Here is a 27,644-nt window from a genome sequence, read left to right as displayed (position 1 = left end):
ATTGGTTCACACAAGTTGGCTCAGCAGGTTTGTGATGCTACACTTAGAACGTTGATTTGAACATTTCAATGTATTTTTTTATTTTTATGGGAATCGAACTCGATATCAAGGAATTCGCAACAACTCACACCATGCTCAATCAATTGAGCTATATCATAAGAATTTAGTATTTTTTAAGTTTTTGATATCATTTTGCAGTTGAGCTAATGACTATAATGGGTGCATCCTTTGCAGGGTGCCATAACAAAGAGAATGACTGCCATTGAAGAGATGGCTGGAATGGATGTGTTATGTAGTGACAAAACAGGAACATTAACTCTTAACAAGCTTTATGTGGACAAGAATATCATTGAGGTCTTAACTTTATTCTTCTTAGTTCCTACAATAAAACTCAACATAACAATTGGTTTGATATAAAGTTCATATCTGCCAAAAGTATGGAAACAGGTAAATCAGAATGTAAAGTGTCATGTATTGTACATGACTTGGAAGAATCCTTCAAGGACAACTATTCTATTTCACTCCTGAAACAAGAGTACTCAATTTCTTAAAGAAACATCCTGCTTTCATGAATGATGACATATTATGGGAAAATGATAGCGATGCTAATAATTGATAATCAACATAAAATTTATGATATAGCATAGAAAAAAAAATCCTTTTCATGCAAGGGACCATTAAATTCTGCACATATAAGTACATATAAATAATTATGTGTGGTGGTGTTTAAGTATTTGTCTATGTATGACATCCATAATCTCAAATGCTAACTCTCTTTTTCCCAACAATTATCACCATCTGGCAGGTTTTTGTTAAAGATGTGGACAGTGATATGGTTGTACTTATGGCTGCAAGAGCATCAAGGCTAGAGAACCAAGATGCAATTGATTGTGCTATAGTTTCAATGTTGGCAAACCCAAAGGAGGTAAAGTCCAAAAATTCCTTATTTGATTAACAACACTAAAGCCTTTTGCCCTTTCTTTCTGCAGTGAATTCCATAATTTTTATAAATTTTTAGATGATAGCTTATATGTTAACATACATGAAATTTTCATTGTTCGAAGTGTAGCATTCTGCAAGGCAAGTTTCCACTTTCTTCTGTAGATTGTAGTTGAAACTTGGTTAGTCTACTAATGGTCCTTTAATTTTGCAAGGCACGAGCCGGAATACAAGAAGTTCACTTCTTTCCATTCAATCCAACGGATAAAAGAACTGCACTTACATACATTGATGCTGCTGGTAAAATGCGCAGGGTTAGCAAAGGTGCACCAGAGCAGGTAGCAGATAATCCATTCTAACTCTAAGAACCATGTTACCAACTAGATTTTCTGATTATTTAACTCTTATACTGTGTAGATTCTCAATCTTGCATATAACAAATCAGAAATCCAACAGAGGGTTCATGCAATTATTGAGAAGTTTGCAGAACGTGGACTTCGTTCTCTTGCAGTTGCCCGCCAGGTTTGTCCAATGAATTCTCCATCATCTCATTAGTATAGAATAATTTTATATTCTCACCCAATCACAAATCACTATGTATGATAAGTTTATTAAGTTTTATAATAACTACCTTAAAATTTATATCAAAGTGATTTTTGATTGATTGGCGGTATGAAAGTTTTTAATAGGTACAATTATTAAAATTATTTTTTATAACGATGAAAATTTTCTCCAATTTAGGAAGTACCTGAGGGAACTAAAGACAGTCCTGGAGGACCATGGGAGTTTGTTGGCCTTCTCCCTCTTTTTGATCCTCCTCGTCAGTCGTCATGATAGTGCAGAAACAATTAGAAGAGCTCTAGATCTTGGCGTGAGTGTCAAAATGATCACTGGTATGTGTCACTATTACTTGATTTCGTTTAAGATATTGCAAGTTTCTTGGTTGCATTTTACAATAAGAACTTTTTTATGGAAATGTTTCTCTGAAAAAACAAGTTCTAGACATAAAACCATGCATGATTCAAGTGAATTTATAAGTTGAGTGAAGAACATTATAAATGTCACCATCTATTTTGAAAACTTATTCTTGTATTATCACTATTCAGTTTATTCTTAGTTCTAGTTTGTATTTAAAGAAAGTTTATTCATGCATAGAAGGACTACTAGAATAATCCTAATTGTTGACATATTTGATTTCATCTTAAAACAAAATGATATTAAGTGAAATTACTCAACAAATATATAAAATGTACTTTCAAAATTGAGACAAGCGATATAGGATCTTCTAACATCTCCCCTCCACATATGTCTACCAGAATATATGAGCCTACCATAATAGGTGATTTACCAATATGAACTATAGGCTCTGATAATATGAAAGATTTCACCTTAAAATCAATTGACATCAAGTGAAATTATCCAACAGATAGATGATTTGCAGATCAAGAATTGAGGATGTGAATGTAGGACCTTCCAATACCAGATTGATAGATAGTTTAGAGCCTTGCTTTCATTAATTTTTTAATTGATATTATTTAGACTATTCATACAAAACAATGTGTCCTAGATATTGGAGAAGTGAAGAAAGTCCATTAAACAAATCAACTTAAAATTGGATGACTTAACATGACATTTAGCTACATTTCGAACACCCTGAAATTTTTTTTTTCTATAGCAAGACCTATCTCATTGGGTATTAGCGAACATATGAAAAAGTTTTTGCTAGTTTTTGTCCATTAGTGAGAGATTGTACCTCTATATATAATAAACTTGTCCTTGTGTTCTTGGAATCACTAATTTAATTCTAATGTACATAAGAAAACTCTGATCAGATGCTCATATTATGATGCAACAAAAAACAACCTTTCAGGTGATCAACTTGCAATAGGTAAGGAAACAGGAAGACGTCTAGGGATGGGCACCAACATGTATCCTTCTTCATCACTGCTGGGTGAAAATAAAGATGGATTGGGCGCTGTTGCCGTTGATGATCTCATTGAGAATGTTGATGGTTTTGCTGGAGTCTTTCCTGGTAAGCCAAGAAAGAGGTTATCATTAGGGACTAGCGAGCTCTAATTTAATGTCTTGTTCCCTTTTTGATCATCTGTGTTTCCCTCAGAGCACAAGTATGAGATTGTGAAGAGGTTACAAGTTAGAAAGCACATTTGTGGGATGACTGGTGATGGGGTGAATGATGCACCTGCCCTAAAGATAGCAGACATTGGTATTGCTGTAGCAGATGCTACAGATGCTGCCAGAAATGCTTCTGGCATAGTCCTAACAGAACCTGGGTTGAGTGTGATCATAAGTGCAGTTTTAACTAGCCGTGCAATTTTCCAGAGAATGAAAAATTACACTGTAATCCATCTACTCCTGTCGACATATGAAAGTGTAAATAGTTGTTTTTGAGAAATTTGACACTCACTCTATCACTCTCTTATTAGCATTCTTGAGGATTGATTAAAAATCACAAATGTTAATAGGTCTTATCACTAAATTAAGAGAGAAACTCATTAAATGATTTCGAATCTACAAAATTCGTGATTTTCAATAAATTTTAACTAATAAAAAAGAATGATAGAAAAAAGTATTAGAGAAAGTATCATCAACGCTCTTTTTTTTAGCGGGACAACAAATCATGATTTTTTCATTCCTTTTCCTTTGCAGATATATGCTATATCTATCACTATTCGTATTGTGGTAAGCTTTTTGTACATGAAGAATATATTCAGAATGATCCTGATAATCAGCCTTCTTCTAATTTTGAATCTCTTTTCTTTTTTTTTTTATCATTTCAGCTTGGTTTCATGTTACTGAACAGCTTTTGGAAATTTGACTTTCCTCCCTTTATGGTTCTTGTCATTGCCATTCTCAATGATGGTAATATTAGCTACTTTCTAGTAACTTAATCTCAAGTCTCATTATAATTTGATGGCCATTAGATGAAATACTTTCTTTCTTGTCCCCTAATTTGTTAGCATCCTTGTAGGTACCATCATGACAATATCTAAAGATAGGGTTAAGCCTTCTCCAGTTCCTGATAGTTGGAAGCTTAGTGAAATTTTTACAACTGGGATTGTTCTTGGTAGCTATCTGACTCTAATGACTGTGATCTTCTTCTATATAGCTGTCGAAACAAATTTCTTTCCTGTGAGTATCTTCTTTCAAGTTGTCCACTACTTTCTTTTTCTTTCATGCAATGATATGACAATGAATTATTAATTCTGCCACAGAACCATTTTGGTGTGAAACACTTTCACTATGATCCAGAAGCTCCTAACGGTGATCCAACGAATACAATGTTGGGATCTGCTGTCTATCTTCAAGTTAGTACAATTAGTCAAGCCTTAATTTTCGTGACACGATCAAGGGGTTGGTCCTACACAGAAAGACCTGGTCTTTTGCTTGTCACTGCCTTCATCATTGCTCAAGCGGTATATGGTTTTCTCAACCTTTCCTGCATTACTTATTCAGACCTCTAAAACTATTTGCACTTGCTCAGTGGAAAGCCTCACTATTACATTTCACTGTGTATTCTCAACAGATTGCAACTGTTATATCTGCCACTCTCACTTGGAAAGTTGCTGGGATCACACGTATTGGTTGGGGCTGGACAGGAGTGATTTGGCTATACAATATTGTAACTTACCTATTTCTAGATCCTTTAAAGTTTGCAGTTCGCTATGCATTAAGTGGAAGGGCTTGGAATCTGGTGGTAGACCAAAGAGTGAGTACCATGACTAAACCTGTTATAAATTTCAGCAAAAAATTGTGCAGAAAATAAATGAACTTGGACCTTTTTGGATAAATTTCTCTAGAAACATTTTTGGGAGGGAAAAATATGAAGGAAAAATGAAATAAACTTTTTATAAATTTATTTATAATATTTTGGAAAAGCTATATAGGAGAGCTTCAACAAATTAGCTTATGCATAAGCCAATTTATGAAGAAATGTAGTTCATTTATCCTTCCTACTTTTTTTTTCCTTCTTAGAAGTGTTTTTTAGATAAATTTATCCAAACAGTTATGTCTAACATGAAATGGGTTCAAAATATAAGTATGCCAGATGGTTTATTATATAGTCCATGAGACTCATACAATGATTAGTATACTCGTATAGTTATATGACTTCTTGTTTGTGCAAATTAACAGACTGCATTCATCAACAAAAATGACTTCGGTAGAGAAGCTCGTGAGGCTGCATGGGCTACTGAGCAGAGAACCTTACATGGCCTCCACTCTGTTGAGTCAAAAGGGATGACAGAGAAGCACCACACCTTCAGAGAAATTAATACATTGGCAGAAGAGGCTAGGAGGCGAGCAGAGATAGCAAGGTCAGAGTCTTTGTTCATCTTCAAACTGTTTCTTCATTTGATTTAACCTTTTCATGATTTTTCTTTTCCCCCTTATTACTATTTTTCTTCCTTTTGATGCAGGCTGAGAGAGCTTCACACTCTGAAAGGCAGAGTGGAATCATTTGCCAAGCTAAGGGGTTTGGACATTGATGCAATGAACGGACACTACACTGTCTAAAGACTTTATGACTACTGTCTATCATCATTGTTATGTCATGCAGCTCTTTAAATTTCTTGTATTATGGCTTTACTTCAACATTGTATCTGTTGAATTTTCATGTACTGTTCATTCATACAATTGTTTGTTGTTATTTACACATCTCTCTCTTTGCAAAGTAAAATATTTTATTTGGAAACTATTTTTAGTGTTGCTAGAAAACATGCATGGACAAACTTCTAAACAAACATTAAAGCAATAAACAAATAAACGGGTGGCATATTCTCCAATTTGAGATGTAAAATGGTCAGTTTTCTGTTTAATGACATGAGATCAGCTCACATTTAGAGATTTTACAGCTAACTGACCCTGAATTTATCAGCTACTTGTTAATAAATTTTGACTCTTTACGAATCCTCAGTTGCTTGTGATAGGAACTAAATTTATTACATCTTAACAGAGAAAATACTCAGGACAATGCTATGATAACAAAGGTAGCATGAAGAAAATTAAAAAACTGAGAATGAAGAAAACAAATCACAGAAGAAAAACTTCCTGCCCTGTGGCAACCGCCACCCACAACTACCCAAATGTTTACCTACCCCTTTTCCCTTACATCCCATGTAACTTCTAACTTCCCACACTCGTTACCACACACGCAAGTTTGTTATAGCCTGCGTAATCCCTCTTTTACTCTTACAGATATAGTAGAATCTAACAGTTTGACTTGAGTATCTGAGGTGCAATGGGCTTTTCTTTTAGGTTAGTTTATTCACACGTAATTAATGAAATATGACCTCAAACACATTAAAAACACTTGTTATGAAAGCAACTTTCTATGGATTTATTATTCAAATACATGTAAGAAGTTATAAGTTTTAACAACTCCACAGGTAACCCTCAAAACTACAGGGTGCATGTCAGAGGAGCCAAATTCATGTGCCAGCCAGACATAAAATAACATAAATTAATTGTTAAAATCAACAGTAAAATCCAATCATCCCACATTATGTAGCTCATATGCTTCCATCTAGTTCATTAAGTAATTGAACAGCGAGGATCTCTCTGGGCATGACCTATACAGCAAGGTCTTCAGATCTACGTCTTTTATCTTCTCTAGGAGCTCATTCTCTAGAGGCTTAGGGGCTTGCTGATGCACATAATACATGTAAGACACCAGAGAAAGCAATCCAGCTAAGCAGTCTTAAAATGGAAAAATAATCCACATACCACTTTTAGCCACAAAATGTAACTAGCAGAATATGCAGCTTGCCCTTGAACATCCACAAAATCATCATCAACAAAAGTTGAGCAGGAGTGGAGAAGACATAATTCATTCTGCAGAAAGGTGCCAAAGTCATGATACGTGTTGATTGCCTCCCTGGGATGGTAGGATGCATCACCAGAATCAATTAGAAAATTGTTTATCCAGCACATGGAAAGGAAGCGACGATGAAGCCATAGAGCCTGTTAAAAATGAGCAACATTGAACATCTAAACTCGTAAGAAAGTTACTGAAGTAAAATAATCGCTTGCGTTCAGGAACCATAAATCTCCAGAAGGTAACAATCTGATGTCATAAGACAATAAAATGATTCTCAAATTCCAAGAATCCAGATATCCAGTAAATAATGGATGCAGAGATTATTTATAAAGCTCCAGTTGATCCGTGTATCACTTTAGTGAGTAATGATGATGATCAATAATAAGAATAAACAATAAATTAATAGCAGACAAATGTCACCTACCTCTCTTCCAACATAACGTTTTATCAGTGTTTCATTCCAATCAAGTTCATCCTGTCAAATAATAACTGCCACATGGTTAAAAACTATATTTATGTGTACTGATAGTACTAATCATATCAGGTCTAGATGATATAGTAATGTCATTTCCATTAATCAATCTACAGTTTTTGTTTTCCTTTTCTATGTTTCTATGAAGGAGAATCACGCCGCACAATTTTATTTTATTTTTGCAGGAAGTAGTACGTTGAATATTTCAAAGATAAAGTGCTGTAAAAACCAAGTCCTCATATAGAGTATAACTATCAAGACTATCATTTAAAGTAGTAAAGCAAGTAAGCAATAACAAAGAATAATGCAAATTCAGAACCAAGAAGAGTATGATCACAATGATATAGAAAGTCAAGCATATAGGAGGGTGTGGGTGCCTAATAAATTGAGCTTCACTTGTTTGGAGCAGCTCTAGTTTGCAAATTTTACAAGCATTTTTGTTCCAACTTCATTTTGCCTTTCAGTTTTCAATTAAAAGATTTCTTATAAGCATTAATGAATTTTACAATAAAGCATACCAAGTCATTGATTTAGTAAAAATTTCATATCTCACGCACATTGTTGCTTTAATTGTTTCAAAAGAGTTCAAATGTTTTGGGTCAAATTTCTTGAACATTTGGAACTTATGGCTCTTATAAACCTGAAAGGCCACCTATAAATTTTAATGTTTAGATTTCACTCATTCTGCTACCATTTCCGGTAACAGGAAGAATATATAAAGTATAAACCACCAAGAAGCAAAAGGAATTTGATATCTAATGATAGGTCTAATTAAATGGAATGGAAGAAAATTATAATATACCATTGTTTGAAAACGAAAGCTGAAAAAAAAAATAAAAGTATTGGATAGAATGGAAGGTAATACAATCCACCAGGTTCTGTTCTGTCCAATTTTGAAGCCAAAGATTCAAATTGCAGACTACATAACAATCCAAACATAGCATGACAGACTCAAAATAAAAAGTCTCTCAAATCAGGTATAATAAATGAGTATAATTATAACCTTCAAGGCTTGGACAATATCGGCACTATGACCAAAAGATACAGTTTCTTCCACAGGACTTCGGCTCTCCAGAATTTTCAGTAATAGTCGCTGCAATGTAATGCAAAGTGTGATTGTCAAGAGTGAAGAATCCTAAGCTCATCAAAAGAAAATACAACACTGTTTTCTTACTCTAAAATCAAAATATTTATATTTGGAAACTATATCCTTCAGTATCGGGTTCAAGCAAGTAAATCAAAACTTACTCTGCGATAATGAAAACAACAATTATCAGCAACATGCAGTGCAGCCCAACTTCTAGATTTCTTTAACTCGTACAGAACCTAAATAGGTACAGCTTCATGAGAACCATTCATCATGTTATAAACAAGGTCATATTTCATTTTTATTAAAAGATTTTTTATGGAATAGAATTTAATGTTGAATTATTGACTCCCTTTCATTTTTATAATTGATCCAGAATACATGTCATAACACTTGCAACAAATAAAAATAACATAGAATCAATACCTGGTCAATCGTCATGTATGAGATTAACCAGCAACGGTGATTCCATGCACGATAATTCATTTTTGATCTCTGTACATGATGAGGCACCAAAAAGGAATAAATGGATATTTAATTCAAAATAACATTTCACCAGATACGATGTCTCTAATGATGGAAAAAAAGGTGAAGCATTATATAAATCAATTAAAATCACCAGAAGATCTCGTTTTTCCCCCTCCATTTTTTTTTCATTTTAAGATGATGCTTTGGAGATTATTTAATATTTTAAATGCAAAATGGATACAAATGTCAAAAGGTGTCAAAAAGAAAATGTAAAATGATACAGTTGTCAAATGTTAAAGTAGAATATTATATTGAGCAAAGGCAAGAACAAAAGTAAAAGAAAAGAAACAACTATCCTTCTCTCACGTAAGCAAGTCCATCAACTTAGAAAGAAAAAATTAAATGTTTCCAATTTAAACATTATGCTGTTCCAATACTAAAATTAGACCTCGGCTATTTTTTCCACCAGCTCAGATTCTTTTCCCAAAATCTCTTTGAAATTTGAACAATTTGCAGAGATTGACTTGATCACCCACCGCCTAAATAAAATACTTCTATACGTTAGATTTCTATTCACGTTCCAAAGCCTCGGGATCAATTAATATTCAGAATTCAAACCTATATAATACTCATTAAGAAAACATTTATCATTTTTGTGATGGGAACAAAGCCATAAAATGCTTCACATTTGATACCTATGATTCCAAGCGTGTTCTCTTTTGGGTGAATATGAAAGCACAAGTTCTGACAGGAGTAGCTCATCCACAAACATTGAGAGTTGCTTCTTCTTGGACACTATTAACTTTCTGCAATATGCACAGGGAAACTTAAAATTGGTAACAAAAATCAAATCCCTAGCAAGTTTCCTCAATATATGCTTATCCCTTCTTTCTCTTTAATGCATTCATTACAAGTCCAATACATTTTGTGCAACACAAGTTTTTGCTCTGGTTGACTCTTTACTACCTCATATTTAGTTCCATACAGTATTGTGGATCTTATGACTGTGCAGTAAAAATGAATATGGCATCATTTGAACATTTGGACACAGGAAAATGCTATAAAATAAATCAGTTATCACGAGCAGTTGAAAACAATTCATTGAAATCTGTCAAGTTATGATGTTCACTTATAGATGTCAACAAAAGAAGTATAAAAAAATATTAACAGATAAGAGGAGAACCTGTGATTCCAAGCAGTGATAAAATCACAGCTTAGCAGTAGAAGAGACTTGCTGTGTCTCAGAAGTATACTATCAAGATGGTCACAAGAAGAGGAAGCAGTTAAACAATTTCCAAATTTGTCAGATTGATTGTCACACATCTTGTATTCTTTGATTGTAGTCATAAACACATGTTTAGCAGCTCTATATAGCGGTAGAATAACATTAGTTGAAATTCCCAATTTATGATCTCTGTGCCAGAAATATAGGTTTTTTGGTTTGGAAGATTCCTCAGAGCTTGCTACCCTGTCTGCTGATTGATTCATAGCCCCATCAGATAAATTAGACGAAATGTCTGATTCTTCATTTAGCAAGGCAAATTGGGATGGATGAATAAATCCCAACTCGTCACTGGATACAAAAGCATAAGGGAAAACATATTAGAAAGAAGCAATACAACATAGTTATATCAAGCAACATATAATCAAGATTAACCTTAACCAAGACATGTTAAAATAATTGTTTATTATCTGCTGTATTGTACAGCTTTATAAAGCTTTTTTTTTTGTTGTATCTAGCCTACGGGTTAGGAGTCATAGACTTGTAGCCTTTTTCTATGATTGTACCCTTTGATTGTACTTGCTCATATCTATCTCATATACACATAAAAATTACATCAGCTGAGAACTCGCACTGACTTCTTCCATATTTTAAGCAATGCTAACAAGGTGTTATTCTAATAACCAAGGTTATATATTACAATATTTATATCATCCATAGACTTCATACGAGTGAATTTTACAAAATTCACTAAAATAAATTAGTAGTAGTTTTTATACAAAGTAAAACACTTACCATTAAGCATTCATGATGAAAAAGTTAAAGCTAGAACTGAAGGAAACATATTTATTGACAGGAACTCTAGAAAATTCACAAGTTTCTAAAGCAACTATGAGGCTAGTATTATATCAGTGTGTGTGCATGAAATCATTAAAACTTACATTAGAGCATCAGATTCGAGGATATCCTCCAACTGATTCAACAGATCCATAGCCTCTAACTCTACTTTAGAATCAGACTCTTCACTCATATTTGCTAACCTGTATCATGCCAAAGGTGCTGGCTTCAAACAAAACAAGAAAAAGAGGATGGTATCACTTTCCAAATCAATCTAAATAAATAATAATATGATAGAAACTAAGTCATCACAATGTAATCCACTACACTCCCTTCCTGCTTAAGGCCCAACAACACCTCGAAAGGGTTCTGTACCACCTCGGGCTGAAATCGTCTCAACAATGCCCCTTTGAACCCCGTCCACGAAGCATTTTGATTTCTGCCTTCCCACCATTGAAACCACGCCACCACCTTCCCTTGCAATGCCACCATAGCAACCTCCACCTTCTCGTCCTCCCATACCCCCTTCAATCTGAAATATCTCTCCATCTTTCCGACCCATCCCAACACGTCATCCCCCTGGAACAACGGAAGTTCCAGGTTTCGCCACTTTCACCCATTCTTTTCCGTTCTTGGGGCCCCAGACTCTTCGTCCCCTTCACGACCGTTACCTCCCACTATCCCCATAGTCACTCGCATTTCCTTCAACTGCTCCAGCATCTCGCGCATCGCCCCCTCGATGTTACGCCGCCATTCAGTTTCCTCCGCCAAGAGTTTCTGTATGTCCTGCAAGCCCTTTTACACCTGCTCCAACCGGAACTCCATTTTCTTTTCCATCCTTGATCGCCTCAGGTTCGTAACTGCTCTGATACTAGTTGATAGAATCAACTGGTAAAAAGAGAGAAGTGAAGGGATGGAACAAAAAAAAAAAAAAGGATGTCTGCAAGGTTTTTATTGACCCCCTTGCTGAGCCACGATAACATTCAATCGGATTCAGTACACTAGGCAAATTCAAGAGTGCCCACTATTGTTCCACACCCCTCTCCCCTTATGTCCTCCTATTTATACAATATAACAGTCCCCACAGACTATTATCAGTTAGTTATTAACTAACTAACTCCCTTTCCCCTCCTAACATAGACCTGTTTAACCACGGGTCTCCTATCAAAATCACAGTTAAGAATAAGCAAACAAAAGCACGCACCTTCACGTACTAAGCAAACTACGAAACACCTATCAATATTGAGAAGCTGCGTTCCGTATGACCGCACCTACGGATAAATTTAAGAAAGGATTTGAGTTTAGAGAATTGGCCCAATGGACACAACGTTTTAACTGTTTTGTCTTTTTTTTTTTTGGTTTAAGTTTGATAGGCCTTCTTTTAATTAAGTTTAATTTCTTTTAATTTTTTTTAAATAAGCACATATAATGTACTAAATGTAGTAAAATAATAAATAAATAAAAAATAATAATAATGATAAAGTATAATAATAATTTATGTAAAACATAATACTAATATATATAAAGAATGATTTATTTACTTAGGAGTAAATATACCTAAATGAGATTATCTATCGATTAGAATTAATGAAACGAAGTATCAAATGATTTTTAATTTTTTTTTTTAATTTACAAATTTATTTTGTACATTAATAACTTTAAGTTTAATAATTAGATCGTTAAAATTTGATATAAGCATGACTTATATAGAGTAAACGAATCTCTCTTTATATATATATATATATATATATTACACATATATATAAAATAAACTAAATAATAGTAAAATTAGAAACTAAATAAAAAGTAACATATAATTATAAATTTTAATTTTATTAATTTATTATAAAAGCAAAATAGAACTATAGAAGAGATACAATATTTTAAAACTTTTCTAAAGTGGTAAAAGTTGACATAACCACTTATCCAATTGTCCAAACTTTAACTAAAAGAGTATAAAATAACAACTACAACTTAAAAGGATGGCTTTCAAAGGTCATACATAAGTTTTAAATTTTAATATCAAAGAATAACTAAAAATATTAACATAAGTATAGACTCACTGTGTAATACTAAAATCCTATTCACCTCCTATCAGAACAAGGTTTCCAAAACAGTACCAAGTTGATCTCATCAACAAATGACATTCAATTTAAACACAAACCAAAACAATACCAAGTTGATCCTCATCAACAAATAACATTCAATTTAAACACAAACAAAACAAACAAGGAGAGAGAGAACATGCTATAATTTTGGGAGAGCATGCTAAAATATCTCATCCACTTTCTTCTCTTATAAAGCAAGCCACCTCGAGGGTTTTTCTTCCATAATGTCAGGCCATCCAATAAGACCCTTATTCCAATTATTTACTATTAAGCCATTTCTTAAGGACTATAAATTAGGATCACACATATTGAACCATATTTACAAGCATGGTGACACCAGAAAATATCCTATCAACAGCTTTCAATGATAGAATCATATGCTCAAGTGTGCAATGAAATCAAGGGGATAAACCAATGTGACAACTAACCATTAATTTTTATCAAGTATTGATCAATGGTTCAATGTGTTTACCCTGTTGTGCAGGAGTTGGGTTTGGCAAATGAGATTGCCATGTTGGTGAAGCATAATAGGATGTTGCAAAAATTACAAGGATTGGAACTGAGTGAAGAAACCAAGAAGCTGAGGCTTTTTTTTTTACATATCCAGCTTCTCCAAAGGCATCATATCTCCAATTGACACAAGGATTTCTCCAATTTGCTGAACTTGGTCAATGACATGGGCAACATTGCCATCAAAGTTGTTCCTAGAGAGGTCTAGGTACTCCACTTTGGAGCAGTTGTAGAGGGGTGTGGAGAAGTCACCAGGGATGAAATTGAAGCTAAAGTCAAGGTTTGTGAGGTCACAGATGAAGGGTGGTATTGTGAGGGTGATGTTGAAGTGGGAGAGAGTGAAGGCAGTAATTGAGCCAGTGGTACATGTGATCTTTAGCAAAGAACAGTGAGAGAGGAAAGAAGGGTTCTGCAAGTATTACTTTATGTTTAACAAAACTACACATTCTTGATCATACAGCTGAGATTGTGAGGTTGGTGGAAAGGATTGCTATTTGGGCTCAATTATGATTGGTACTTGGTATTGACTATTGACTAAAGAGCACCAAATTCTTCAATCTAGTTCCCAGATTGCTTTACATATGATCTCAACCAAACAACCAATTTCAAAAGACTAATAAAAAATAGTCAAATACATCCCCAAAACAACATTAATAACATCCTACAATACTTTTTCTTCCTAGATATTAAAAATGAAAGAATATATATAATTTCAGCTATGATTTCATCTTCATCTATTGTTTCACTTGACTTCATTAATTTCCAGCGCGTTAAGTAGCTATGTATAAAAATGTACAATCCAGACCATGAAACCATTTCCAAGACTCAAATAGCATACTTCCCAGTTCCCATTTCCAACAGAGCAATTAAGATCAACAACATAGAAATCATAAATTTACAAATTACAATAGAGCAATTGAGATCAGTAAAATTTACAACTCACAATTTAGAAATTACAAATTTACAATATACTGAATTCTGATGAACAGAGCAATTAAGATTAATAAAATATAGGGAACTTTTACTAACCAGGTTGTGTAGGAACAGAAGCTTAGGGTTGTGGCTGGCTATGTAGTGTGAGAACACAGAAATGTGACCACTGCAATGGATTGAATTAAAAAGTATAAAACATAGGATCCGATTATGAACCTCTTATCTCTCTCTCAAAACTCATTCACAGAATTATCGGTAATGGATTGGGATTTGGGAATGATCTCTCTCTCTCTCTTAACTTCCTAAAAAATCATCTCCCTCTCCATCAAATCCTTCAGTCAAAAAGAAAGCGGTCTTTCTCTTATTTACCTAAAAACTTGACAAAAAATTTTATAACATTAAATTTTTTAAAAAAATTACTTTGAAAATAATTAATTTAATATTAAACAAGTCCTCCTATTTTATTTTAAAAATTTAGTTTCTTTTGCTCACAAATTCACATTTTCCTTTTTCTAAAATTTCTATTAAATTGTATTTTTAATTAGTTCAATTAAAAAAATTTATTTTTAATTTTTTTATAAAGTAATTAAATTCTCAAATCATTGTATTTAGAAAAATTGTTAGCAAGAATATATTATACCATTCAAGCGATTGTTACTAACTACTCACAGCACATCACACATTGATGTATTATAACGAGAAATAATGATATAAGATTTAATTATTTTAATGTAATCAATAACATATTAATTATTTTTGTTATCATTAGCATAAAAAATATTTCTTTATTATTTATTGTTAATGGACTAATTTCTTTGATATTATATATAAAGAGATTGAGAGAGAAGATTATCTATTTTTCTAAACTTTCGTTCATATTCCGTTGTTTTGGATATTATTTATAAGACTCCGATGTATTTGACATTAGTACATGAATTTGAACACATTGCCATGTAAATCTTGGAAAACAAATCGATTATTAAATTATGTCAGAGATCTTCCGAAAACTTTGTAGTAGTTTTTGTCACGACATCCTATTCTCTTTCATTATTTTTATTAATATTTTTTAACATGTAATATTGAAAGGATAAAACTCGTGCAAATATATCACGAGCCACAGTAATAGAGTGTCGATATATATCATAAAAATTCAGTAAAAACACAAGAAAATAAAGGCATAACTTACAACTAGGAAAATTTAACAGCAAAAGCATAACATACAGCCAAGTAAGCCTCGTACTTTGTATTCTATTAAGTTAAAAAAGCATATACAAATAAGAAAATATTCGCGGCATCATAAATAGAGCAAAAGCAAACAATTCCATATTGGGTTAAGCATCCAATTACTTTAAGACATTTCATATATAGGTATATACAATAGGTCAAAAAATGTTTCATAAAATTGAAAATACAGAGTTGATTTGCTGTTAATATTCATACTATAAATTATAAAAGTTTCATATACAAAATACACAAATTAAAAAATAAATATGACGAGTGAAGCAAACTTCTACTTATTCCCATCAATGGTTACAAACAATACAGGAAATATCAAACTATAAACCAAAAATAAGGAACATGTACCCTCTCCTGCCTCTATAGCAGAATGTTATCTACAACAAAAATATGGACCATTAATCAAATTTTCTCCCACATTTAATTATTGTACAATAACTAATCAATGTTTGTGATTTGGCTGAATGTTGGCTGCAATGGATCTATATTGGAATTAAGCATTTTTATCAATATCCTTATTATACTCACAATCAGTTAGTTCTACTTCTTGCAAAATCAAAAAGAGTGTTAGGGTTTTTCTTGTGTCAAGAAATATTGGGAAGTTGTCGAAGCTTCTAGATAGAGGGAGAGACGTTGGTCGATCAAGTGAAACGTTTAAGGAAGAGGTTATGGGCCCTCGTTATCCTCTCTGGTACGTAATCTCCTTGAGGAGGGTGTTATGTCCTTGAAATATGAAGGTGGTGATTGTCTCCTTCCTAAGTTTATTATTGCTGAATTAACCTTTGTGAAACTATGCGAACCATGAAAATAATGTATGGTGGTGAAATTGTTGGGGAAGAACATTGGTTTCATTATTATGCGGAGCAGGTTGCAAATGCTTCGAAATGGATATATCACATGGCTATTTCATGGTGAAATTTGATCTTGGTGCCGATAGGGAGTTATAATGCAAGGAGGTTTGTGGATGCTCTTTGATCATTACTAGACTATTAGACAATGGTCATCGAGGATTGTGGCATTTGAGGTAGGGGAGGATAAAACCCTAGTTTGGGTCTGCTTTCCAGGGCTAGGCATAGTGTTTTATGACGAGAGTGTTCTTCTTACTATAGTCTCAACGATAAGAAGGCCTATTAAAGTCGATCTCAACACCTTAAACGCTAAACCTCTATAAATCGGTGTTAGGTAAGTTTAATCTCAACAATGTACGGTAGAAAGCAGAATACAAAGGCTTACATTTACTTTGTACCATGTGTGGTTATTACGGCCATGTTGCCCGTGTGCGTGCGACTCCTTTTGTAGCGACGGAGAAGAGTACAAGGTAAGGAGACAATGACAAAGGGAGGAGGTTTGTCAACGTTGAGTGGAGATGGCAGCATTGATGAGAAGACATAGAAGAAGAGTGATCATGAGATCCTAGATGTTTCGATGAATTCGCTACAGCCGCATAGGGGATTGATTGATTGTGAAAAAAAAAATCACGGGAACAAAATAAAAGCAAATTATTTACAACACAATTCATGCATGGATATGCATGGATTGGGGAAGGATAAAGATTTTGACAAGATATGAGCGTGAGGAAATATCTTAGCTATTACGAATGAGTCCCTAGCACTATCCAAAAATATGAATAATCATGTGGGGCTTGATGTTCAGATTATGTTGGCAAATAGGGTTGGGCCTAATAAAGGGGTGCATGAGGCTATGAGGAAAGAGAAGAACGAGGTCATGCTGACATAGGCGATCCATGCATGCATGTGGGCGTGATTAACATCCAGGAGGTTAACTTGAAGCCAAGGTCTACTCAGAGTATTGCTCCTTGAATTGCAGAGTTTAAGTTTGTCTTCCTCATCAAGCATGTTAAGGGTACCCAATATATGTATTAAGATGAGGATTCCTTGGAGGGGGTTCAAAGTGTGGTGTAGGATGGCAACTGAGATGATTGTAAGGGCCATCCCAAGGTTGAGGATATAACTCATGATGACATACTCTCTTGAGGAGAGCTTCTAGTTACCACTCTAAAAAGTTTCTTATGTTAGATAACCAAAATATTATTTGTTGGAATATTAGAGGCACAATGAATGTGAAAGGGAAAAGAACGTTTCGTGAGTTGGTTAAGTTGCATAAACCTTTTATTTTCGTAGTGTTGGAAATCCATTGCTCATTATTGTTAGTTACCTCATTTTGGAGCAATCTGAACTATAAGTTGCATCATAGTGTGGAGGCTAGAAGCCATGCTAGAGGCATATGATCCTAGTTGAGAAAAATAGTCAAATATCGAAGGTTGAGTTATTTTTTCCCTCAAGCAACTACAATTTTAATCAATCAAGGTTGCAAGGAGTGGACATGCACAACTATGTATGCAAGTCCCAGCTTCAGTTAGAGAACAAAGCCCTGGGATCATATTAGGAGTCTTAGAAGCCAACTAGCGGTGCCTTAGCTCATATTAGGAGATTTCAACTAGGTCATCTCTAGCTCATAAATTCGTGGGTGTCACTTCTCTCCTTCTCATGCCTCCTAGTTGGTTTAGCCTATGAATGATTGTTCCTTGATGGACCTTGGCTCTAAAGGTCTTAGATACACCTAGTATCATAAACAACTAGGCATAATGATGGCTAAAAGGCTTGATAGAATGGTTTGCGAGACATTATGGCAGTATTTCTTTCTAAAAGCTTTTATAGAGATTGTGTTGGATTATTCATATCATTGCCCTATCCTTGTGCAATGTGGTGGTCTAAAAGATAAGTAAAGAGATTGTCCATTCCATTTCCAAGCTACTTGGTCTACACATAAGGGATTTGAAAAGGTGGTCCATGAGGCTTGGATTAAGAGCACCCCTAACCTTGCTAATGAATTGAAAGTTGTCAAGACTGATGCATTAGAGTTTATAGTTTTGGGTTTTGGGTTTTGGTTTATAGTTTATAGTATTGAAAGGAGAGGGTACATGTTCCTTATTTTTGGTTTATAGTTTGATATTTCTTGTATTGTTTGTAACCATTGATGGGAATAAGTAGAAGTTTGCTACACTCGTCATATTTATTTTTTAATTTGTGTATTTTGTATATGAAACTTTTATAATTTATAGTATGAATATTAACAGCAAATCAACTCTGTATTTTCAATTTTATGAAACACTTATTGACCTATTGTATATCCCTGTCTCTGAAATCATGTCTTAAAGTAATTGGATGCTTAACCCAATTTTATGCAATATATTTTTGTTGAATATTGGCTCCCTCCTATGTTACTTATCAACATGAATGCATAGGATAGCTTTTCTGCAAATCTTTTTAACAAGAATAGTAATCAAATCAGTCAAAGAAACTAGCTCCTAAACACATTCAAGCCACAACACCAAATGATCATTCATGATCCCATGCTTATTAGGTGTTTGGAAATATTTTGGATAATCCTAGGTCAAAAATTAAAAATAAAAAAAAAGTTAATTACATCATATATCTGTTAGAGGCTAGTGCCATCAATTTATCTATGTGGCTGACTCACCTAATGGCACATGGATTCATTATTTGCTGTAAACCATGAATGTAAATGAATACCAAATATTGGTGATGAATCTGTTTAGAGATATTAAAAAAATTCCTCAGTCCCTGTATCTAATTGCTTAAGCTTTTAGGATAGTTGATTCTTAACATAATATTAAAGTTGTGACCAAATGGTCAAGAGTAGCTAGAATTCACAAAATGACTAACACAATTCAATATATAATACAATAATGTGAATAAAATTGAATAAGTTCCAAAATCATTTTTAATTATTCTCTATTGTAATGCCATTTCACTATCAACTTTATTTTATTTGAAATTCATTAAATTAAATTATCCCTAATTCTTTGATTATAAAAACTATCTTATATATTCTCAATTATAGGCCTTTCTTCTTAAGGTAATTATACTTTGAAAAAACTTTATGAGCGAGAAATAAAGATACATAATTATACATCATTAAAACACTAATACTTTTGGTACTCCAGTATCCTTCCAGCAGAAAAGAAGCATTTTGTATATCCCACTCAGTCAAATGATGTAGTTTTCCAGAGGCCAAAAAGAGAAAGTGAGATTCACAACCAATTGGACACAAACAAAGCTATGCATTCAATGAAAGGTCGTCAATTCATTTAAACAAAAATACCAATTGACCTTGTAAATCTCATCCAGTTTTAATAAATTGGATTCTACTACATAGAGATGCAACTGGATGAGCTGATCAAACTTTTGCCACTCTTATATGCAGAATAAATGAAACAGAACTAAAAAACAAATGAATCAAGGCCAGTCATTCATTTCATTTTCATTATCTAACCATTATCAAATCCATTACTGTGACGAACTTCAATTTCTCAATTATCAATAAGTACAAAGACAATAAGTACGTACATAGCAAAACTGTTGTTAACTTGCACCAAGTAATTAATAGCAGATTCACTTTTATCAATTAATTAATGGAAAAAGAAGCACAAAGTTGTGGGATACTCTAATTAAATTATGAGATTAAATTAATGGAAAAAGCTTTCACCTACCAATTCACATACAGGATGAGTTTCAAAATCTACATCCACATTCATAGTCTTATACACAAACTTCATGACAATCTTTTAATTTCTACATAGTAAGTGGATAAAAATATAGTAGTAAAATCAACATGTAAAAATCTATATCAAGATTCATGTAATTATTTCTGATGTGATTTTAACAGACTCTGAATTTGAGGAAAGAGGGTCTCCTAAAAGAGAATTATTTCTCACGCATAACCCACAACAAACAGTAAAGCAATAACAGAATTGTAACAAATTGTTTCCGGAAGCTGCTGAATCATTTGATTTTCCTTTATATTTATAAAACATAAAATCTGACCACTTCTTTAATTAGAAAATACACATTTGGTATATCACTTGCACCAAACAATTTTACTCTCGCAGAGGAACCTAGTTCAACATTACAAAATGCATCAAAAGATTTATCACAGAAATGAACACACTTAGTTCGTTCAAGAATTAACAAGTCTAAAACAGAAATGCTACCCCCTCTATAATATGTTACTTGACATTCAAAGTTTGTTCTTGTTGAGACTCACAAAACAGAACAAGTTTCTGTAAACTTATTTGGGTGGAAACAAAATGTGAAGGGGGAATTTCCATGAGCAAATTGCACAATGTTTATCTCTTAGCTCACATGGATAACTAACAATACCCATGTAGAAACAACCAAACTGCATCACATAAACGATATGAACATTTATACATAGAACTAATTTACTTTTTGTGTTCACTCATTACAAACTTCAAATTCAATATCCAACTCACTCATAAAGCACAAAGAATCAACTTTCGTTTTCTTCTTGAAGGATCAATTGATACAAAAATATAACACAAGCACATCATTACCCTTTCACGTTCCAACTCTTAAAATTAAAAAATAAGAGCAACACAAAAAGAAACTCTCCCAAATTTAGAAGCCATAATCATTTTGTAATTCGACAAGGTTCATCTACCTCATTATTGTCCCAGTATAGAATGATAGAAAAAGCCAACTAATAAGAGTAGAAACTGATTTGATTGAAAATTTTCACCCTTGGGTTTTGGGCCCCCTTCATAGGCCCAGATCAAGGTTTTCCATTTAATCTCATATAATATATTTGATTTTCCTTTATATTTAGTAATTTGAGCAAATAAAACATCATTTTCTTCTCGTCCTTTAATTAAAAAATACAACAAAATGCAACCAACCACTCCAACAAATACAATGACAATCAAGGTGTCGTGGCCGGCGAAGAAGGAAAGTAAAATACCTAAACCACTCCAACAAATACAATGATATAGAATTTCCAAATAAGTGAAATAACTAGTCCCAGATTTCCCGATTTCATAAGCGAAATGCATAATTAGGAGGTGTCGTGGCCGGCGAAGAATGAAAGTAAAATACCTAACAGAGCGAGAATACCTAACAGGGATGGAGGTGTCGTGGCCGGCGAGGGAGTCTCGGACTCTCGAATGGCGAGGGAGTGGCGCTGTGTTGTTAAATTTCGGAGGGAAGAATGAATATTTAGCCTACTGTTGAGCTAGCTGGGTTGGGCTTGGTCTCTGATAATGGGTTTAGGAGCCCAAAAGTGGAAAAACCCATAAGCCCAGTCCATGGCAACTTTATTCCGTCAATATTAAATCAAAAAGATTATAAAAATTATAACTCAAATCATAATAAAATCTCTCTAGTATTTATAAAAATATTAAATTTTTTTATTTTTTTAATTTTTTTTTTTTAAATTAATATATCAACGAAGGGAACTTTTTATCAGCAAGTGAAAAGATAACTTAAAATTTTATCGCGCATAGACTTTTTTATTTCTCTAAATTTTACCTTAATTTCTAATTACACCTTTTCTTATTTTTTGGCATTTTTTTAAGTACTTATGTGTGATGCTTATATTATTTTTTAATGTACATGTTCATAATTTATTTAATCAAAATATCAAACATTATTAATATTTATTAAATATATTAGTATTATATTTAATTCTTAAATCGATTTTAAATTTTATCTATACCTATATTATAAAAAGGATACTAAGATTATGTAACTATTTTTGGTCTCCACTTTTTAGTGGACCATTATATTCTTTAGATATAAAAAAAATTATATTCTCTCTAAATAACTACATACAATCTTCTAATATTCTATCTACCTATCATTATTAGTGGCACAAAGTGATTCAACTCCTCTAGTATTTATAAAAATATTTAATTTTTAATATTATCACCCAGACATAACTTCTCATCAACAAATGAATCATCCAAATGAGAATAACAATTACAATAGCAGTAGTAATATTTTATTGTTCTTCGTAACAAGGATGTAAAATACACAATTTCCCCTTAATTTTCACTTTTGAATGCATTTTCACCATAATTTGTAATGAAAACTTTATTTGCTTGGCAAGACAAATATTTAAAAAGACATCACTTTCACATATCATAAATATGCGTGCATGCGATGTAAATACACAAGCAAAAAGACAACAGTAACACCATCCATATTAAATAGCATCCAACCAAAGAGACATCAGACCATCCTCTTTAAGTAGTCCACACACCAATTACGACACACAACACAAACCCATAAATGTAGTAAGTAGGGAACAACTCGAATACAAATATTTGTTTCCCACATGCAAGCTACAAAGTTACCTCGAACTCTCACGGGTAGTGAAAATTATCTTCATCTGATCATAACCCACAAAGGATTTAAACATGACAAGGATACAAAAACCAAGAAACAAGTTTGGTCCCATATCAGCGTGCACTTATTTTTTGGATCCTTATGTGGAATAACCAACTAGCCTTCTCATTCAAAATGGTTCACTTATGTTTAGGGGTGTTCAAAAAACTACATTAAACTAAACTATTGTAAAAACTAAACTAAATTAGACTATAAAAAAACTAAACTAATTTTGATAAAAGCTAATCTAAACTATATTTTAAGTTTAGTGCACTTTAGTTATAAATAAAAAAAAAGTTATAATTAGGAAATGTTATAAATAATTAATTAAAACTAAACTAATAAATAACTAAATTAGATTAAACTAGAAAAAACCAAATTATTTTTATAAAAAATTGAACTAAAATAAATTTTAAGAATGAATGATTTTTGGATACAATTATGTTTATAGACGGAAAATAGTTGTTTGATATGAATTGAAATCATAACAGGTGGTATATGACTTACTACCCAGATCGTGCGATTTGATGTAATGAGCCCTGAAGTGAATAAAATGTTATTTTCAGCAATTGTGTTGAACAGATACTAAGAATAAGAATTCAAACTATTACATATAAGAGTAAGGATGATGTTTATAACTTCCCTCAATGTGTAAAGCTGATGAAATTGAAGCATTGAAAAATAACAAAATTACTAGTTTACTAATACTTAGATTAACAACTTGTTACATGGAAACTTTAATTACAAGACAGGGAGGCACTGAGGTAACTTCATTTTTAATCAGCTTTAAAACATTTTAGGAAATCATTTCATTCAGAAGCTCAAGCTAATGCATGAAACAATTCACAGCATTTTTTCATCACCAGTCAATGTTATGTTTAACTTTTCAAGAACTTACTCAAACTAAAATGAGTCGATTTCAAGTAGTAATAATAACCAATAGAAGTCATATAGTTCCTCCCAAAAAAAAAAAAATAAATAAATAAAAGAGAATAATTGGCCATTAATCTGGTCTGCCAATTTGACAGCCAAATAAATTTGACAATTATGAGACCATAGAACAATCCTAAATAACTAGTGCAGAATACAAAGCAAAAAATTTATCGGCCATCTAAGAATACAGTCATTTGCAACAGTTCAATAAAATATACAAAAAATGTTATTGCTTTACAGAGTTAATGAGGAAAAGAAAGCGATGCATCAAGACTTCAGGAATAGAAAGAATTATATGCCTTGAAACCCTGAAACTCATTACCGGTGACACAATAGAAAATAAATAAATATAAATAAAAAGGTAAACTCAACAAAACAAAGGATAATTACTTAAAACCGTGTCCACAATATATTCATGCATCATCTCAAACACTGACAAATTAGCTTTGAGTAACTTACCAAAGGCAGAAAAAGATAAATCATGGATGTATTGCTGTTATGTGATGCATAGTAGTCAATCCCGGATAGCGGAGCGGAGCGGTCCACCCTAAAACTGGGATAGCGGGATGACGCGGAGCGGGATAACCGCTATTTTAATATTAATTTATATATATTAAATAATTAATAATATATATATAAAAGCTAAAAAAACAAAAAATAATTCTAAATTCATGTATTAAACATTTTTAATAATTAAAAATTCATAGTGAAGTAAACAAAATAAAAAAAAATAAGAAAACAAAATATTTAAGGTCTTATATTAAATTTTTTATTACTTAAAATATTATCTGAATTAATAATAAAGAGAAGTTATTTTCAAAAAAAAATAGTGAAGTAAAAGGCCCTTAATCAAATTAAAAGATAAAATAAAACTTGGCCCATTTGGCCCATTTGGCCTAACCCTAATTATTTTTCCACCTTGAGACTCAAGCAGCCGTCACCGCTCCTCTTAGAAGAAGACAAGACTGTAGATGCTGGAGAAGACTGAGCCACCATCGGAGAAGACTGCGCCGCTGTCGGAGAAGACAACCGCTGTCGGAGAAGACAGCCGCTGTCGGAGAAGACAGCGCCGCTGTCGGAGAAGACAGCGCCGCTGTCGGAGAAGACAGCACCGCTGTCGGAGAAGACAGCACCGCTGTCGAAGAAGACAGACCGACGAAGATCCGTCGGAAAAAAAAGAGAAGTTTCGTCGCCTACTCGCGATCGCGCCGCCACGCGCCCCTGCTTTCGCGGCCGCTCCGACCGCTCCTTCAAAACGCTCCGCAACAAACTTTTTGAAGCGGCACGGAGCCGCTCCGCTCCGACGCGCCGCGATTGCGGCCGCGACAACCGCTATTGACTACTATGATGTGATGAATGAACCAATTAATTCACTGTCTTTGTTTAGTTCACTGTTGAAGTCATATAAAGTCAAACCATTTGAAACTCTATAGGTTGATTAAAAGTGATTAAGATATAAAATAAAAATCAAGAAAAAAAAGAGTGTAATATATATAATAGGAATTTTGACAATAACAAATGCATCCTCTATTTCTTGCCACCATACAACATGGACAGAGGAATAAGCATAATAAATGGAAACATAAGAAGAATACACACAAAGAGAACCAACAAAACACAATTCAACAGAACAGAAACACAACAAAAAAGAACAAAATGGAACATGCAACATGTTTGAGCACTGTCTTTATTAGGGAAATAATTCATTTATTTTCAAAACTGTCTCGGGTATACAACAAAAATAATGATTATTTATTCCAAAACAGGTTACTAAATTGTGTGTGAAATTAGAGTAAAAGTGACATACTTGGATGATATTAAGACATGGTCTGATATCAGTATTTAGTCATTCCAAAAGTCAACCACAAGATCATACTCGTGGAGTATAAAAGTGTCTGTTTCCAACATGTCTATAAATTATATGTATATGAGCAGTGCTATGCTCTAAAATAGTGATGCATCATAGGTTAAAACAGTGATGAAACTACAAAAATTGAACAAATCATAATAAGGTTAAAAAATTACCAAAAATAAAAAATGCACCCAGCAGATTCTCTTTCCAATACCATCTCACTATCCTGTATACACAAACCAACAACATATACTTTGCACCACTCCACTTACAAAAAAAATAAAAGACATACACCAAAACAAAAATAAGGGCTTAATTGAAAGTGCAAGAAGAAGCATAATTTATTTAACCCAAAATTCATCCATACATTAAAAAAAAAAAAAAAAAAAAAAAAAAAAAAAAAAAAACCTAAATTCACTCAAATATCTAATAACCAGAAGAAAAAAAAAATGTTCACCTCGTCTCAAAAACCCAAACCACAACAATTTCTACAGGTGCAAATTATCAATTTTTTTTTAAATGTGTTATGTATAGGATTATCTGCGGAACTAAAGCGAACGTCAATTGCAAGAAGGGGAACGAAAAACTTACCGAGGGATCAAAGGTCTTGAAGATATTGAGGGATGTAGGAGTTTTCCTTGACGAACAACTGGAGAGGCTGTGCCGCCAAGAAGAAGAGTGCTTCGAGGAGGTGGTCGGCGTTGTTCTACAACGATAACAAGAGGAACTGACGAGAAGATTAGGGATTAGTAACGGTGGCTGTTTGGTGAACGTGATTCGTTCAATTTCTTTTTTACGGTATGTTTATAATATACGTTTTATAAATAATATTATAAATTTTTATATAACGTTAGAAATTTTTGAAATAATATAAATTATTAATAATTATATTAATTTTTATTTGCTAAAAATTTATTTTCATTCTTTAATTTTTTTCTTAAGTTTAATTTCATAATTTTTATTTTAAAAGGTATTAATTAATTTTTTTATTTGATAAAATGTATTCAATTTGATTTATTCTAAAATTAAATTTACTCTTATTTTTTGAAAATATTTGATGTTAAAAGAAAAACAAAATTTGATTAAATTAATGCCATTTTAAAAAATTAAAGACTCAATCAAACTTTTTCAAAATAAATTTAATATTTAAATAAGAAAACTAATTATTGAACTTTTTAAAAATAAGAGAATCAAATTCAACTTAAAAAATATTAAATAAATAATATAAATTATTATATAATATAAGAAAAATTTATAACTAATATAAATATAAATATAAATTATTAATTGTTATATTAGTTTTTTTATGTTAAAAAAATTCAATCTTTAATTTGTTTCTTATGTTTAATAACATTATTTTTATTTTTAAAGGTATCAATTAAGTTTTTATTTATTAAAAAGTGTTTAATTTGATTTATTTTAAAATTAAATTTTCTCTTATTTTTTTTAAAAAAAAATATTTGAAGTTAAAAGGAAAAAAATTAATTAAATTAATTTATTTTTAAAAATTAAAGACTCAATTCAACCTTTTCAAAATAAATTTAATAATTAAATAAGAAAATTAATTATTGAACATTTCTAAAATAAGAGAACCGAGTTCATCTTAAAAATTATTAAATAAATAACTTATGTTATATATTGAATTTGAACAATTTAACCATTAAATTAAATGTTCTGAAGTTATAAATCAATTTACAGAATTTTCAAGAAAAATTAAAAATCGTTTGATACGTTATATAGATTTAAAATTTAAATATTTTTATGATTATCCATTAATTTGAATTAATGAAACAAAGTATCAAATAGTTTTTAACTTTTAAATTTTCAAATTTATCCAACCATATTTTTAAACTCAAACTCGATCTCATCAAGATTGAAAACTATAATACATAAGTTCAAGTTTAACCCAATTTTATTATACTATATGTTAGTTAATAGAGTAAATATGTTTTTAAACCAACTAATATAGTGTAAAGTTAAATTTG

General features: G+C 32.3%; 3 protein-coding genes across 21 annotated transcripts; 2 read left to right on the top strand and 1 right to left on the bottom strand.

Annotated features, from left to right (window-relative positions):
• The first annotated feature begins 763 nt into the window (after window positions 1-763).
• LOC145950336 (plasma membrane ATPase 2-like) lies at window positions 764-1,773 on the top strand. The gene is made up of 4 exons (XM_083061424.1): window positions 764-925; window positions 1,155-1,277; window positions 1,357-1,461; window positions 1,681-1,773. Exons 1-4 carry the CDS (start codon window positions 764-766, stop codon window positions 1,771-1,773), a joined length of 483 nt encoding a protein of 160 aa, XP_082917550.1.
• A 1,002-nt stretch (window positions 1,774-2,775) lies between these two features.
• Window positions 2,776-5,536, top strand: LOC109818673 (plasma membrane ATPase 2). Its single transcript, XM_029268902.2, has 9 exons — window positions 2,776-2,971; window positions 3,059-3,297; window positions 3,607-3,639; window positions 3,738-3,819; window positions 3,929-4,089; window positions 4,173-4,373; window positions 4,484-4,666; window positions 5,092-5,273; window positions 5,376-5,536. Exons 1-9 carry the CDS (start codon window positions 2,854-2,856, stop codon window positions 5,470-5,472), a joined length of 1,296 nt encoding a protein of 431 aa, XP_029124735.2. The 5' UTR covers window positions 2,776-2,853; the 3' UTR covers window positions 5,473-5,536.
• A 732-nt stretch (window positions 5,537-6,268) lies between these two features.
• Window positions 6,269-26,463, bottom strand: LOC109818676 (uncharacterized). 19 transcript variants are annotated; one of them, XM_083062931.1, is made up of 13 exons: window positions 26,251-26,451; window positions 23,382-23,413; window positions 14,509-14,578; window positions 10,966-11,087; window positions 9,986-10,375; window positions 9,498-9,608; window positions 9,251-9,341; window positions 8,761-8,829; window positions 8,496-8,573; window positions 8,251-8,340; window positions 7,200-7,250; window positions 6,682-6,918; window positions 6,269-6,601 (listed from the first exon to the last, which is right to left on the bottom strand). In XM_083062931.1, exons 4-13 carry the CDS (start codon window positions 11,052-11,054, stop codon window positions 6,482-6,484), a joined length of 1,326 nt encoding a protein of 441 aa, XP_082919057.1. In that variant the 5' UTR covers window positions 11,055-11,087; window positions 14,509-14,578; window positions 23,382-23,413; window positions 26,251-26,451; the 3' UTR covers window positions 6,269-6,481. The 19 variants fall into 19 exon arrangements, with proteins under 19 accessions (XP_082919057.1, XP_082919055.1, XP_082919066.1 ...); XM_083062929.1 differs by having other exon boundaries at window positions 10,966-11,083; XM_083062940.1 differs by having other exon boundaries at window positions 10,966-11,064.
• Between the last annotated feature and the right edge of the window lie 1,181 nt (window positions 26,464-27,644).

The sequence above is a fragment of the Cajanus cajan genome, chromosome 8, assembly GCF_000230855.2.
Source record: "Cajanus cajan strain Asha chromosome 8, NIPB_CcT2T_4, whole genome shotgun sequence".
NCBI classification, from domain to species: domain Eukaryota; kingdom Viridiplantae; phylum Streptophyta; class Magnoliopsida; order Fabales; family Fabaceae; genus Cajanus; species Cajanus cajan.
The sequence above is the reverse complement of the archived record's forward strand: the minus strand, read 5'-3'. Positions and strand labels throughout refer to the sequence as shown.

Bases quoted from the DNA above. Each gene is read 5' to 3' on its own strand.
- LOC145950336 (XM_083061424.1), top strand. From the start codon at position 764: ATGCTAACTCTCTTTTTCCCAACAATTATCACCATCTGGCAGGTTTTT. The intron at 926-1,154 runs GTAAAGTCCAAA...TAATTTTGCAAG, and splicing joins TGTTGGCAAACCCAAAGGAG to GCACGAGCCGGAATACAAGA. The intron at 1,278-1,356 runs GTAGCAGATAAT...TATACTGTGTAG, and splicing joins GCAAAGGTGCACCAGAGCAG to ATTCTCAATCTTGCATATAA.
- LOC109818673 (XM_029268902.2), top strand. From the start codon at position 2,854: ATGGGCACCAACATGTATCCTTCTTCATCACTGCTGGGTGAAAATAAA. The intron at 2,972-3,058 runs GTAAGCCAAGAA...TGTTTCCCTCAG, and splicing joins TTTTGCTGGAGTCTTTCCTG to AGCACAAGTATGAGATTGTG. The intron at 3,298-3,606 runs GTAATCCATCTA...TTTCCTTTGCAG, and splicing joins AGAGAATGAAAAATTACACT to ATATATGCTATATCTATCAC.
- LOC109818676 (XM_083062946.1), bottom strand. From the start codon at position 25,876: ATGGTATTGGAAAGAGAATCTGCTGGGTGCATTTTTTATTTTTG. The intron at 8,574-8,760 runs GTATTGATTCTA...GTACCTATTTAG, and splicing joins CATACATGACGATTGACCAG to GTTCTGTACGAGTTAAAGAA. The intron at 6,919-7,199 runs GTAGGTGACATT...CATTTTTAACAG, and splicing joins AACGTTATGTTGGAAGAGAG to GCTCTATGGCTTCATCGTCG.